Raw genomic sequence first — 15,787 nt, 5'->3', positions numbered from 1 at the left:
GGATACTTAAGCCCGACCTCACCAGAATTTTCCGGTTTCACGCTGAAAGCCTGTCTTCCATGTGGTCACCTATTGGGACGACTGTCCCCCAACCAACCACCCAGTCTCCCAGGCCAGAATCCAGGTGACAGCTTCAAACCCATGCCCTCTGACCATGCACATTTGATGAGGCACCCAGCTGCAGAACCCTCTAGAATCCACTCTGCTCCATGCAGCCTCTCTGGCCCTGGCTTCATTCACCCTTGCCTCATTTGCCCTCTGTTCAAGAAGACTGTCACCAACCTGTCCTCCTTCAGGCTTCCCCCACCCCTAGCAACACACACACACACACACACACACACACACACACACACCCCTCACTCTGTCCTCCAAATTTCTACCAAACTCTCATTCTGAGATTCAAACCTGAGTCTGCCTCTCTTCCAGCTCAGATCCCCTGTTGCCTTCGCTCTATCATAGGATGAAAGGCAAGGTCCCCAGCATTCAAGCCATTCAAGACTCATGCCTCACCTGTCTTGCCGATCGTCTCCTCCCTGTCTCACTCACTCTGGGCTCCAGATTGACCAAATCAGTATTTTGATGTGTTCATTCATTCATCCCTTCAACAGATATTGACTGAGAACCATATACGTAGACACTATCCTAGACCCCAGGGATGTAGCAGGGAACACAGCACAACCCTCCTCCTGGCCTTGTACTCTGGGTTGGGACTTCTCACCCTGTGCTATGACACTTGTTCATGGCTAAACTCCTCCCCAGCCCTCATTCTCCTTTGGCCAGGCGGGAAAAGGGCAGACTCGGGAACCTGACCTCCTAGCTTGACCTCTCACCAGCTTGTAAGAGATTCCCCAAATGGCTTCCTTTACTGCTGCCTCAGTTTCTTTCTCTGTACAATGAGGATGACAGCAGTAACCTGCCTCCTAGGATTGCAGAGAGGATTATCCCTGAACACCCGCAAAGGGCGTAGAATAATGCCTGGGACACAGCCAGGCCCCAGGAGACATTTATTCTCGTTTTATGCCTTCAGCTCCGTGCCTAACCCATAACAAGCATGCAATAACCCCGACTGGATTAAAGAAGAAAAACTGTAAGTAGTTAGCACTTTGGAAGTTTGGTTCTCATTGGAAACCAAGAGGCCCAGTGTTCCAAAACCACACTGCCACTGAAAGATCTAGAAAGGGGGCGCCTGGGTGACTCAGTCATTAAGTATCTGCCTTAGGCTCAGGTCCTGATCCCAAGGTCCTGGGATCAAGCCCCATATCTGGCTCTCTGCTCAGCGGGAAGCCTGCTTCTCCCTCTCCCACTCCCTCTGCTTGTGTTCCCTCTCTTGCTGTCTCTCTCTGTCAAAAAAATTAATGAAATCTTGAAAGAAAGAAAGAAAGAAAGAAAGAAAGAAAGAAAGAAAGAAAGAAAGAAAGAAAGAAAGGAAGGAAGGAAGAAAAAGGAAGGAAGGAAGGAAGGAAAAAAGATCTAGAAAGAAGAGTGCTACCCACAGGGGAAATAACACGAGTCGGTAACAAGACTGAGCATCCACTAACCCAGAGCCTCCTTGGGCAGAAAGGAGGGCCTGTGTGCTCAACCAGTGACCCTTTGGGCCTGAAGAAAAAGGAAAGGGACTGACAGTGGTCTGGATTCTACCTGCTTTTGCTGGGACCCTTGAGCTTCTGATCCAGGGCAGCGGGTGGGAGGTGAGCAGGCAAACAGGGGTCTGTGGGCAAGTCACCTGACCTCCCCCAGGCTCCTGCTCTACCCTCATCAGATGAACAACATTAGACCAGGGACGCCTGGGTGGCTCAGTTGGTTAAGCAGCTGCCTTCGGCTCAGGTCATGATCCCAGCGTCCTGGGATCGAGTCCTACATCGGGCTCCTTGCTCCACAGGGAGCCTGCTTCTCCCTCTGACTCTGCCTTCCACTTGGTCTGCCTGTGCTTGCTCTCGCTCTCTCTCTCTCTCTCTGACAAATAAATAAATAAATAATCTTAAAAAAAAAAAAACAACATTAGACCAGATAATATTCATGGAAGGCCCGCCCTTCTGATCTCTGTGATTTTGTATGTGTGTCTACCCCCGGTCTTTAACCTAGATGATAAACCATATAGGGAGAAAGCCAGGAACTGTGGCTTATGAATTAAGGAACGAACACATGACTTAATCAATTGGTCTAGGAGCTCAGGTATTTAAAAATTATAAAAGAAGAAAGCCATTTCAAGACATTTTGATTCACAACGGAGGGTTGTACTTCATATTTGCAAACAACACATTCCAAGAGATTTCAAATGTTCATCTTTGATCAGTAATTCCTTTCAGGGGATTCAGTTTACAGAATAGTCCCAGAGGAGGACCAAGATTTACTCACAAAGATGTTCATCTCAGTGTTTGTGTAACAGAAAAAAAGCAAAAGTAACTTCAGTTTCTAATACTCAGGAATGATTACATAATTCATGGGTGTTTCTTTGACATATTATCTTTTGCAAGAATGTAACATGGAGGCAATACTTGAGCTATAATGTCAAGTGGGGAGAAGAAGCCCCATCTCGCCTTGATTCTGCAGCATGATCTCAGCAAATTTCACAGATAACAGACCAGAAGAAAATGTGCCTCTGGTTAGTGGGATTACGGGTGGTTTTTTCCTTGCCTCTTTATATTTCCAAATGTTTGGCATCTATTCCGCTGAAACCCTCCCCTAAAAACAGTACAAAAATGGAACATGAAAAAGAGACACCTTGCCAAAAGTACAGTCAGCTTTCTCACCTTTTGGGCAGTGTGATTAAAGCATCACATTTAAGTACTGAATTTCTTCCTTTCTTCTTCACGGGATGGGGATTTGTGCGGGTGGCGGTGTGGTCCCAGTGCTGAAATCTCACAGCACAGAGCAGGGGTGTGGATAGCTGAGCTCTCCTGACTACTCTTGGCTCTGCATGAGTGTCTGCCTTCTTAGAACGTGCCAGCTGGCAAGTCTGCAGACCAGAGCTGCCTTCTCCCCACCCTCACTGGGGAGGCCATGCCAGGCAGGGAGACCTGGCACCCAGGACTAGGGGCACAGACTCTAGAGACTGGCCAAGCAGAACTCCATGTCCCAGAACCTCATCGTACAGACCCCTTTGTACTTCTTGGATGGTCAGATGGGGACAGAAGAGACAACTGAGAACAGATGCGGGGGCACTGGTGAAGGCTCAGAAACCAAGTTGCTCTCCTGGCCCTGCCACTGACCTTGTGGCCTTGAAGAAGTCTTGGACCTCATGGGACCTGCTTTCACCCCCTTTCAATTGGAGGCTGGACTTCACAGACTTCAAGTTCATGTCCATCCCTAAAGGCTAACATATTATATCTCGTGACGTGCGGGCTTACTTCTAAGAATGGACAAGTTCCAGTTACTCTATGTGGCCGCTGTGTTGATCTCACTGTGCAGGGAGAGGGTCTCTCCTAAGAGGGGCGGATCTTCTCTATCAGCACCCCTGGGTTTAGCAGACCACCCTGCCTGCCCTCTCTGCAGGGCCAGGCTCTGGTCCTTCCAAGGGGACCACCTGGGACATGCCCCATGCCCTCTTCCCTCCCAGGCCTCACGAGGTGAGCTGAGGGGCTCCTGGAACTGTGTGTCAGTCTGTGAGTATGTGTATGTCTCCATGGACACAAATTATAGTAAAAAATCAGTTTCCCTAAATGTACTAAATATATCCTGGATTGGATCCTAGAACAGGAAAAGGACATTAGTAGAAACACTGGTGAAATCTGTATAGAGTCCAGAGTCTAGTTAACAGTAGTGTGCTAGTATTAATCTCCCGGTTTTGACAAATGTACCAGAGTTACATAAGATGTTAACATTAGGGAAAGCTGGGCGTAGGGTATATGGGAACACTCCATACTATCTTTGTAACTTTTCTGTAAATCTAAAATGATTCTCCCCAAAAAAGTTTATTATAAAAATTTAGTTCCAGAGTTTTACAACCCAATGTAATATACTGATTTGGACATTTAACTAGCAAATCTACTATTCAGTTCAACTTTTATTTTTCATCACGGCATAGCCTATGGTATGGTAAGGTACGCAAATCTTATGTGTGCAGCCTATTGAATTTTCATGTATGGGTTCAGCCTCCTACTAGCACCAGATCAAACAACAGAATATTTCCAAGCACCCAGAAGATTCCTTCTAGCTCTCTGTGAACAGCTCTCCTCCACCAGAAATAGCCCCTTTCCTGACTTACCATAGATTTGTTTTGCCTGGTTTTGGAACTCATGTAAATGGAGTCATCAAGAAGGTAGTCTTTTGACTCTGGCTTCTTTCATTCAATATACAATGTCTGTAAAGCCATTCACGTTATTGTGTGCAATAGTGGTTCATTCTTTTATTATTCTGAAATATTCCATTGTGTGAATATTGCCCAGTTCAGATAACCATTCTATTTTCGACTGACATTTGGATAGTTTCCACTCTGGGACTCTTAGGAATGAAGTTACCAGGAACATTCTTATACGTGTCTTTGGCAGTCAAACACATTCATCTCTCTCAGGTGCGCACTGCAGAGTGGAAGAGCAGGGTCATAGAGTATTTACATGTTCATTTAATAGATACTATCAAACAGCTTTCCAAAGTGGTCATACCAGTTATACTTCCTCCAGACCTGCATGAGTATTCTGGTTGCTTCCCATTCTTGCCAATACTTGCTGTTGTCTGTCTTTTTCATTATGATCATTCTAGTGGGTATCTCATAGTTTTAATTTGCTTTTCTCTGATGACCATGTGTTTAGCAGGCTTTATGATACCCTCTTTCATGAAGTGCCTATTCAAGCCTTTTGCCCATTTTAATTAGACAATATTTTTTTAATTGGTTTGTAGGTGTTCTTTATATATTCTGGAAGCAAGTCCTTTGTCAGATATAAGTGTTGTATTCCTATCATCTATGGCTTTTCTTTTCACTCTCTTAGTGGCATTTTTCAATGAGTAAATCAGTTCAGCTTTAACCAAATCAACTGTTTTTTTTTTTTTTCATTCAAATCAGAAGACTTGTATGTTTGTATACATTTAGAAGTAGAAGGAACTTTAGAGACCATCTGTGCCAGCAGTTCTTGATCCTCACTAGAATAACTTGAGGAGTTTTTGAAAAAACAATACTCATCTCTGGGTGCCACCACCAGAGATTCTGAATCAGTTGGTCAGGGGTGGAGCCCAGGCATCATCACGGTGTAAAAGCTCCCCAGGGAATTCTAATGAGCAGTTAGAATTGAGACCCACTGGAACTGAGACCCACTGACCTCTGTGAATGGACAGAGTCTATGAGAATAATGTTCAGAGCTTCGCAGTGTCCAGATGTCCTATCCTATTCCCAACTCACATCAAGACCCTTAATTGATTGACTCTCCCAGGGTAGTTAGCAGAGGCCAGATCCTGATACAATCTTCAATGGGTCTTTCTCTCTTAAAGCTCTCAGTTTGCCTGGGATAGTCCTGGCTGATGTCCATCGTCTTGGTATAATTATTAATAACATCCTCCTTTTACTCTCAAAAGTGTTCTCCTTTGGATCATACACTATCAGGCCTTAGTACCTCTAAACCTCTTGACGTTGTGCTGCCCCTGCCTGACATGCCCTTGTCCTCTCTCTCTTGGCTAGGCCCTCTGCATAGCTAACTTGCAGGGTTTAGAAGACAGCAGGTGGCTGTCTTTCCACCCCAGCAGGGGCTTACTTTCCATCCCAGCAATAACCAGGCCCTATTTCCTTATCCTTCCAGCTGGATTTCATAAATCCCCACACACAGAGAGGTAGCACCCAGATAGGAGGCCAGTGCCAGGAAACACACCCAGAACAGAAGCCACATCTCCAGCTCCCCGCACTGTGACAATTCCATTTAACCACTGCTTGGCCACCTGGAGACATGGCTCAACTGCAAGAACCCATGACTATTGTCACTGATTGCTGCCACCCAACTATTAGATTGATCTAATTGGTAAGAGGGGCTTGATGGGGGCAGGGGGCAAGTCCATTCTTCCACAGGGACATATGACAAAGGCCCCTGAAGACCCCAGAGATCAGAGATATGTCAGCCTCCTCTGCCCAGGACTCCCCCCTCAGGTTATCACCCTCATGACAACTGGGGAGTGGCCTTCTCCCTGCTTTTTCTATATGGCAAGGACTACACAGGCACAGGATCCTCATCACTCTTTCTTCACCTCCACGTGGTGGCATCCTTGTCATCACAAAGACTGGATGCCCCAGAGAAGCTCTGTGCCACAGACACACATCCAACAGCCCAGCCCCTCCTATCCCCTTCATTCTTCTGAAATCTGAATTTCATTCCTACCTTTGGCCACATCACCTGTACCAGAATAATTTCTGATGCCTTTAGTGGATTGAATGGTGGCTCTGAAAGATAAATCCACATCCTAACCCTTAGAATCAGTCAATGTGACATGATTTAGAAAGGAGGCTTTGCAAATATCATTGAGTGCAGGATTATCCTGAGTTATCTGGGTGTTCCAGAAATCCAACGACCTGTCTCTTGTAAGAGACAGAAAAGAAAACACAGGAGAAGGGGAGACAGCCACCCAAAGACAGAGGCATTAAGGGGAAGTAGGTAACCATGAGCTGAGGAATTCCTGAGGTCACCAGACACTGGATAGGCAAGCAAGGGGTCTCCTCTAGGACCTTTGGAGGAAGTACAGCCCTGCTGACACCTTGATTTTTGGACTTCCAGCCTCCAGAATTGTTGGAGAATAAATTTCTGTTGTTTTAAGCTACCAAGTTGGTATTGATTTGTTATGGCAGCTCTGGGAAACTAATGCAATGACTTAGATTATCTGAGTTTTCCTCAACCTGCCTTACCTCTCTGCAAAGCTGTGCCCCATGCTATCTCCTCTGACGCATCCCTGAGAAAACATGTGCATGTGTGCATGCGTGCGCACACACACACACACACACACCCCTCTGCTAACTTACATCTTTGTCTCAGCCTTTCCCCAGGAACCTGATGAGCATCTAGAAATGGGCTGGGCTCCATCATTTATCAAGACCTGCACAGAGCTGGGGCTGGCAGCAGGCAGTCGGAGCCCTGCAGGGTGACTGCTGTCCTCACCTTCCCCATCGAGGGGCTGTGGAAAGCCAGGTTCCTTCAACTTCTGGGGTGAGAACTGAATCCCTTCGAAGGACTGAAACATCAAAGGAGGGAAAGGGCCAGCAGGCAGCGTCTGTACGCTCTCTATGAAGAGAACAAAGAGCTGGTCTCCAGAGCCCAGAGGGTCCACCATGGGCCTCTCTGTCTGGAGCACTTCCTGGTCTGCACCCCAAATGGCTCACTGAGACAAAAATTCTCCCGGGAAGGCTTGTTTCAGGGTGAACATGAGGAAGATGACCTCTTCATAATTAGATGATTCATACAGACACCCAAACTGGGGTGACCCATCGGGGCCACTACCCATACTCTGGAGGTCTGAGTAAGCACAGCTGCCCTTTGCCAGGAGAGCGGGCTCCGACCAGGTGTCAGGACCTGGGAGTCCCTTGTGGAGGTACACACCCAGATCAGCTCTCTGCTGTGGGTTGGTCGGGTGAGTGTAGAGCAGCCATTTGTCTGAGGCTCCTGAGCCTGCATGTGGGTTGGGAAAACTGACGATGCTCCCATGGCAGCCATGGGGAGGCTCCACAAGCTTCTTCACAGGTTGGGCCTCCTTGAAGTCGAGCCCCTCATTGGTACTCTCGGCCTGGACCCTGGCTCCAAGCGGGCTTCTGGCATTCAGATACACCATCCTCTGCTTTGCGCCCCCAACTTCAGCCACTTGGCACTCTAGGGTGTCCTGGGCCACAAAGTTCCCTCTCATCCATGTGTACCCCTGGTCATGGCTGATGAAGCAGAAGGCAAACGGGGAAGGCTTCTGGAGGGACTGAAGGATCCGGTAAGCATAGGCAGGCACCACCAGACTCCGGGTGTCATTCTGCAACTGCAGACAGTGGCCTGGACCCACTGCAAAAGTGGCCCATTCCTTGTGGGCTGCACCGATGACAGTGTCAGTGAGGTCTCTGGCAGGGCTCCAGGACTGCCCATGGTCCATGCTGGTGACCTGGCACAGCCGAGTCATGTTGACCCTGGTGTGAAGCTGATGGTGCTCGGACACCTGCCCGGGGACAGCAATGAAGAAGAGGAAGAGGGTTCCTGTCTTCTCATCATACAAGGGACTTGGGTTCATGGACCGGTGGCCCTCCAGCTGGGCTTGAGCCACCACTTCCTGAGCATGCCACTGAATGTGAGGGGACAGAAAGGAGGAGAACAAGTTTGAAATGGCCAATGCCAGTGCCATGGCCAGGAACTGCAGTGTAGGGGGAAAATGGTGTATCTCAGAGGGTAAAAATCAAAGGTCACTGAAAAGAGCTCTCCGGACAGCACTCATTTATCTGCACAATGCCTCCACTGAGCAGCAGGAGCCAGGGCCCCCCTCACTCCCTCTATGGCAGTGCCCTCTTCATTTGAAGAGCAACACACATTACAGGGCACCTGGCATGGGCTAGACCCCAGTGTGCAAAGATGATTCAGACATGAGCCATTCCCAGCTTCATCCCTCGACCTACCAGCCCAGTCCGGCTTCGTGTTCCTGACAAATAAAGCCCTGGAGTAATTACAACTGTTTCACCAGTGCAGGGCAGAAGAAGACCATCACCTCCTGTTTCTACACATCAGAGTCTATTAATGCAGCCAGGGAAGGGCAGCACCATAGCACTAAGGACTCACACTGAGCTTCCACAGTCTCTGAGTGTGAGCCATATACACTGAGGCTCTGTAGTCTATCCCCATCCATTAACAGCTCTCTACCGATGGATGATCCTAGGAGTAGGTAACTATGCTGAGTGCATGATGTCTGTTGTCTCATCTAATGCTAACCCCTAACTCCTGGGGGACAGGTCTTACTAATTCCATCTTACACCTGGAGAATGAGAGGCTTAGATGGGGTCGATAAGTTGCCCAACACTCTACCCTGGTAAGTGCTGGAACCAGGACTTGACCCCAAGTTCATCTGCTTCAAACCCCATGCTCCGGATAGCTACTGTATAATAATGACCACAAGGTAATGATAATAATAATATTAAGCCCTTCATATGTGATAAGCCAGCCTTGGGTGTCTTCATCAAAATTAACTACTTGGTCTGCATGCTGGAAACTCAAGACACCATCACTCTGACCTTCACCCTGCTCCCCAGGTTAATTTTACTAAAAGGATACAATCCCCCCTTCCCCAGTTAGGTAATACTAAATTCCCCTCCCTTAGGTTTTCAGGGATATAGGAAGTTTTCCAAACATTAGTTTCCTGGTTGACTTGTCCCTTCATGCAATAAAGCAGATGTCGCCATGACAACGGGACTTGTTCACAGTGATCCCATGTGAAATCTAGGTGATCACCTAAGGACACTTTCTCTGCGTGATCCCTGATAGGTCTCTGGGTCCCTCTTGGGATTCAGTGTATCTCATCCCTCTGTTCTCCAGGTCTCAGCCATTTAAGGATGGAATGGTCCCTGTGCTACTCCCAGGAGCACTTGTAGCCTCACCCTACCTTACCTGGACATGGTGGGTGGATGCATCATAGCTTCCTCTTCGCAGGACAATCAGCTCCGCGTGCTCATCCTTCTTGCTCATCCGCTTTTCCACAAAGGCCAGTAGTGTCTTGTGCTGAGGCAGATAGAGCAGAGCGGGAATTCTGTAGGCATGAGTTCCAGACTGGAACATTCTCTCTTTCTGCAGGACAGGGAAGGATGCCATGGGGCTTGGGGGTGGGCACAGGATAAGAACATGAGTCTCTTGCAGTCACATCCTGGGATGGGGCCACAGCCATCCTCCCAGACAGGTGCTGCTCACCCCATAGGCAAGCCACCCAGTGTTGGGGTGACCTGTCTTCTCGCCGCATGTGGTTCACCCCCTGTGATTACATTCTAAGAGCCTGTCTACCAATTGTGTGCACACCTCCCAGGGATTCTGGCAGAAATCTGTCCATGAGACATCAGAGAGAAGGTATTTAGAAAGGAGTATTTAGTGCTGTATTCTTATTATAAATTAACAAACCTTCTTACAACAGATTTGCCATAACGTTCAACTGCTTTTTCCCAACCCAAGTCATCAATCAAACACTTAAACTTGGGTAGGAAGGGACACCTGTGTGGCTCAGTTGGTTGGACAACTGCCTTCGGCTCAGGTCATGATCCCGGAGTTCCCGGATCGAGTCCCGCATCGGGCTCCCAGCTCCACGGGGAGTCTCCTTCTCCCTTTGACCTTCTCCTCGCTCATGCTCTCTCTCACTGCCTCTCTCTCAAATAAATAAATAAAAATAAAATCTTTATAAAAACAAAAACAAAAACAAACTTGGGTAGGAAAGGAGTGCTTGCTGAGCAGTGCTCTGCTGTTGTCCAGCTGCCAGAAAAATGACACATGAGAGGGTTTGGGGTTTTTTTGTTTTGTTTTTAAATAACTGCAGAGCCCTAGAAATTTGCCTTAGAAAAAAAGCGGGGGCGGGGGGGGGAGCCTTGATTCTTAAGGCTCTCCTCTCCAGGCTGCTTAGAGCTAAGGCCCAGCTGCACCCACCCTGTGGGCTCCACCCCTGGGGCAGTGAGAGGACATTGGGGATGGAAGAGAGGAACTCCTGGCAGCTCATGCGGGCTGGGAGGGTCTTCCGGAAGTGTAAGAAAATAAAAAGGGCACCTGGGTGGCTCAGCTGGCTAAGCTACTGCCTTCAGCTCAGGTCACGATCCCAGAGTCCCGGGATCAAGTCCTGCATTGGGATCCCAGCTCCATGGGGAGTCTGCTTCTCCCTCTGACCTTCTCACCTCTCATGCTCTCACTGCCTCTCTCTCAAATAAATAGATAAAATCTTAAAAAAAAAAAAAAAAAAAGAAAAGAAAAAGAAAAAATAAATAATTGACCAACAAGGGCAGAGAGAGCTGGAGAAGACTTGGGAACTGTGGATGACAGTGGTCTCCGTGCTGGGCCACCTGGTTCCCACTGCAGGGAGTGCTAGCTGCACATGAGGAGGGACAGGACTGCCATCTGAAAAGCACCAAGATTCTGGCTCTCTTGTCCTACCTGGGACACTCTCCAGGGCTGGCCCAGCTCCAGAGTTCCTGTGGGCTCATCTGAGGCTTCCCAGAGACCCCCTCTGCCCACTCCTACCACCCTCTGCTCCCTTCCATGGAGCTGACCCCAGGGCACACCACCATCAATCTCCTGTCCTGGTTCCCGACCCCAGTTCCTGGGGACCCCCGCCTGCAACACGCTTTCAGGGAGGGGAAATGGGAAGTGGAGTGAGCAGTAAGAACCACACCTCTCCTCTGTCTCCCCTTCCTCCTCCTGCATCTCTTCCTACCATGGATATGTATTACCTACTTAAAACTTAATTTAACATTTTGGAGACATTGTGCAATCTATCAGTATTCTATGCAATGCATAACGAGTATTATTGTTAGGCCAATCTGACAAAATACAGCTAAGAAGGGCTGCCCAGGGTAAAAATGTGTGATTGCCTTAACGTGAGTGGAGGAACTAAGTCTTCATGGCAAGATCTGGACCTGCTAGCTGGACTGGAAGAACGCAGAGGTTTGCAGACCTAAGGGCAGCAAGGTTGAAATTTTGTTATGAAATGAAGATCGGAAAGAATCAAGTATGATTACAAATAAAAATGAAATAAGGGAAGGGGTGCCTGGGTGGCTCAGTGGATTAAGCCGCTGCCTTCGGCTCAGGTCATGATCTCAGGGTCCTGGGATCGAGCCCCGCATCGGGCTCTCTGCTCAGCAGGGAGCCTGCTTCCCCCGCTCTATTTCTGCCTGCCTCTCTGCCTACTTGTGATCTCTCTCTCTGTCAAATAAAATAAATAAAATCTTAAAAAAAAATGAAATAAGGGAAGAGGCCGTTTAACAGTGTTCCCTAGAAAATGGTTCAAGGGTTTATTTAAGCTCGTGCGTATTTATCTAGGAGCGGAGTTCCTGGGTCACATGGTACTTCCAAGTTTTAACTTTTTGAGCTGCTGCTAGACTTGTTTTCTCCATCGGTGGCAACATGTTACATTCTTGCCAGCCCCGTTGTAGAAAGGTTCCAATCTCTCAGTGACAGCACTGCCTGCTGTGTCTTTTTGATAACAGCCGTCCTACCAGGTGTCAAGTGCTATCTCAGTGGGGTTTTGACTTGCATTTCCAGATGACTAACGCTGGCAGTCAGAGGCGGATGTTAGCCTGGAGGCAATTTGTTTAGGCAAGGGAGTGATGTAACCTAATTTATTTTTTTAGGAAGTCCCTCTTCTGGCTCCAGGGAAATAGTGGGGGGCGCGTGGGGGCAGCAAAGACAGAATAATTGAAAGAGGACCCAGGCTCTTAGAAATGGGGAAACAAGGGGGTGCCTGGGTGGCTCTGTGAGTTAAAGCCTCTGCCTCTGTCATGATCCCAGGGTCCTGGGAGGGTCCTGGGAGGGTCCTGGGAAGGTCCTGGGAGGGTCCTGGGATCGAGCCCCTCGTGGTCGGGCTCTCTTCTCAGCGGAGAGCCTGCTTCCCCCTCTCTCTCTGCCTGCCTCTTTGCCTACTTGTGGTCTGTGTGTCAAATAAATAAATAAAATCTTTAAAAAAAAAAAAAAAAAAAAAAGGAAAGAAAGCAATGGGGAAACGGGAGCCTGGGTAGCTGTCAGTGGGTTAAAGCCTCTGCCTTCGGCTCAGGTCATGATCCCAGCATCCTGGGATCATGACCTGCATCGGGCTCTCTGCTCCCCAGGGAGTCTGCTTCCTCCTCTCTGTCTGCCTGCCTCTCTTCCTACTTGTGATCTCTGTTTGTCAAATAAATAAAATCTTAAAAAAAAAGAAAGAAAGAAAGAAATGGGGAAACAGCAAAATTAATTGAATGTGGAGGGCAAATTAGGGAGGAGCTGGAAATGCCCAGTTTAAAGGATTCTTTCTGAATTGATTTCCAGAGCGTCTGTGGCTGGTCTCCAGATTCTTTCCTGAGACCCTGCTCTCCTCTGGGGTGCGGGCAAACGTGGTCATTCATACAGCAAATGTTTATTACGTTCCTCCCTTGTGCCCTGCCTTGTTCTAGACAGTCGGGATGCTTTGTAAATAAATGAAAGATCCCTGGACTTAGGGAGTTTGTGTTCTAGTTAAGTTTATGGTCGCATACCAAACAATGCTCACTAGGACCTGGACCTATCTGAGCGCTTGATAGGGACGGTCTTATTTGACCTCGCAAATGCCCTGCCCTCTGAAAACCTGTGGGGCTGAGAGCCGGGGCCCTGAGGAAGAGAGGCCGGCATGCAGGGGGAGGCCATGGACACGTGCTAAACCAGACCCACATGCGCTACTTGTCTAAGTATTTGTCACACGTGTATGCAGAGCAAACACGGGCACAGGAGGGCAGATGCAGAGGAAAAGGAACCCCTATGTGAGCTCGAGGGCTGCTTTCTAATCTCAGCAACTTAGCACCAGCCCAGACTGGGCCGCCAGGTGACAACACCATCCCTGTCTTCGTGATCATCACAACCAACACTTACATGGCCTTTATGAAGGGCCAGCCCTCTTCTACTGTATCTCTAAAGGTTTTTTGTAAATTGCATTCATACATTTTGATGTTTATAATACAAATTACAAATACACATTCATTTAATATCCACGACACCCCCACGAATGAGGCACTGTTTTTAGCCCATGGTACCGATGAGGCAACTGAGTTCACGAACCCTTACGTATCAGAGCTGGGACTCAAGGCACCTTCTATCTCCCGGCAGTACTGGCTCTGGGACGAGTTCTGGGAAATGCCATCTTCCTACACCTTGTTACATTTCTGGTAGCCCTTGAGCACCTTGTGCAGGTGGCTGCTCCGTCTGCACCCAGGCCCGCCTCCCACCGTGGCAGTGGCTTGAGACCAATACAGGAGGAAGAAAACTGAATTAGGAGTCCAAAAGTTAGATTCTAGTCCCAAGTCCCCTCTTTATGTGTCTTCAGGCAGGAAGCCACATCCCTGGTTTCCATCTCCTCACCAAGCAAGCAGGGAGCTGTAGGGGGTGACCGTGCAGGCACCTGTCTCCAGTGCGGGGTGACCCTTTGGGGGAGGGGTGGGCAGGGGCCTCAGTGCAAGCCCACCTTGGGCGCCGGCATCCAGGTGGTCTCCTGGGTGACGCTGTCAGGTTGAACCGTGAGAGGCCACCCTTATGTAGGTCAAAAATGGCTTAATAGCCACAGCTTCAGATGGTCCCCTCAGGCGACAAGCAGCTGGTCTTATGGGGCCCAGGCCCAGAGCGAAGTGTTTTCCACAAAGAAGCTCACTTCTCCCGCCCCAGTGCATGAGGCTGGCTGGCCTGCTGCCATCTCAGAGGTATGGAAACTGAGAAGTAGGTCAGGGAGACAGGAGGTGACCGCCTTGAGTGGATGGTGGAAGTGGATTGGTGTGAGGCTGGAGCTACCAGATTCCAGAACCCCCAACCCTCACCACTGGGCTCTCGTGTTGCAGGACCCACAGCTGAGACTCAGATCAGAAAGGAGGGGAAGAGGCACACCTGGCAGTTTTCAGAGAGAACTAGCCCTTGCTCTTGGGGTTAGTTTTAGGTGGAACATTGGCCTGTGGGGTACCATCTTGAAATGCCACCTCTCCAAAGAGCAGCCAAGCAAGCACACAAGCCTGAAGCTTAGCCAGCTTCTTTTCCCAGGAAAACCCAATTTCCAATGGGCTCAATCACTCAGTTTGCGCGGCCAGGACTTTGCGGGGATTGCTACCCCAGGGTGAGAGGAGCTATCTTGATCCCCTTACCAGTACAGGACCACCACGGACCCACCTCCGGGAAGTTCAGACCAGCAATAACGTGAGAGCAGAATGAGTATTTTTCCTGAGCGACCGACCAGAACCTTCTCCAATCTTTCCCCATCCGGCAGGTACTCTGGGCACCCCAAGAAAAGATCGGGTGCCCTGTCACCCTTTTTAGAACCACGAGGTCTAAGACATTCCCAGTATGGCCCCATCGCTTCATAATTACCTCGTACAGAAGAGCTCTTGTTCCTGTTAACAAGCTGGTCAATTCCAAGAGAAGAAGTTCGTCACGGAGAGTGATCCCAGAGGGATCCTGGCACCCGGGGCAGAGGGCAGGGAGTCAGTGTGTGTGGCAGAGGGAGTGGGAACCTGCCACTTCCTGACGGCGCACGGGAGAAGAATGAGGCACAAACAAGTCAGCTGCAAGAGGCTGCTACTCCTCAGCCCCGCTTTAATTAGATATTAGACAGTAATCAAAAGAAGAGTGAAGAAGGCTAAGCATTAATCATATGCTTGTAAATAAACAAGAAGGAAGGCAAGATACGTCTAGTCAAGCAGTATGAAGTTTATAGTTGAGTAAGCACATTCAAAGGACTTATCTAATTAGCTACAGGTGCTCTGGAGGGGGGTAGATTATGGAAAAATGAAGCAGGCGGGGTTCCGCCCTGAGCGAGCCGGGCATCCCCAGCTGCTTGGCTTCAAGGCCGTATGTCGTCCTCTCCCCCAGAGGCCTGTTGCCAGTCTGTGTTTTTCTTGAGGCTCTATCTAAACGTGCTTGGTAACTAGTAAAATTTCCCATGGATTATATTATAAGTAATACATTGTTCTGAGGGATAGTTACAGGAACCCAGCTTCTGGAAGAAAACTGGGGCTCCTGCATTCCTCTGGGCTAGCCTTGGGTCCCAGGGCCCTCCTCCATCACTCCAGCGTCTAAATACCTCTCAGGGACGCCCTGGATTCCGCCACCCACTCATCTGCCAACGTGCTCCAGGGCGAGGCTGGTGTACAAGCCCAGCCTTGGCTCAGTTAGGATGCTGGTACTCATTA

The 15,787-nt window shown here is 48.9% G+C and overlaps 1 protein-coding gene across 1 annotated transcript; it reads right to left on the bottom strand.

Annotated features, from left to right (window-relative positions):
• Window positions 1–2,155: 2,155 nt before the first annotated feature.
• On the bottom strand, window positions 2,156–15,326 carry NEU2 (neuraminidase 2). Its single transcript, XM_059393737.1, has 3 exons — window positions 14,967–15,326; window positions 9,534–9,738; window positions 2,156–8,223 (listed from the first exon to the last, which is right to left on the bottom strand). The coding sequence occupies exons 2-3, from the start codon at window positions 9,732–9,734 to the stop codon at window positions 7,285–7,287; spliced, it is 1,140 nt and encodes a 379-aa protein (XP_059249720.1). The 5' UTR covers window positions 9,735–9,738; window positions 14,967–15,326; the 3' UTR covers window positions 2,156–7,284.
• Between the last annotated feature and the right edge of the window lie 461 nt (window positions 15,327–15,787).

The sequence above is a fragment of the Mustela nigripes genome, chromosome 3, assembly GCF_022355385.1.
Source record: "Mustela nigripes isolate SB6536 chromosome 3, MUSNIG.SB6536, whole genome shotgun sequence".
Lineage (NCBI taxonomy): Eukaryota > Metazoa > Chordata > Mammalia > Carnivora > Mustelidae > Mustela > Mustela nigripes.
The sequence above is the reverse complement of the archived record's forward strand: the minus strand, read 5'-3'. Positions and strand labels throughout refer to the sequence as shown.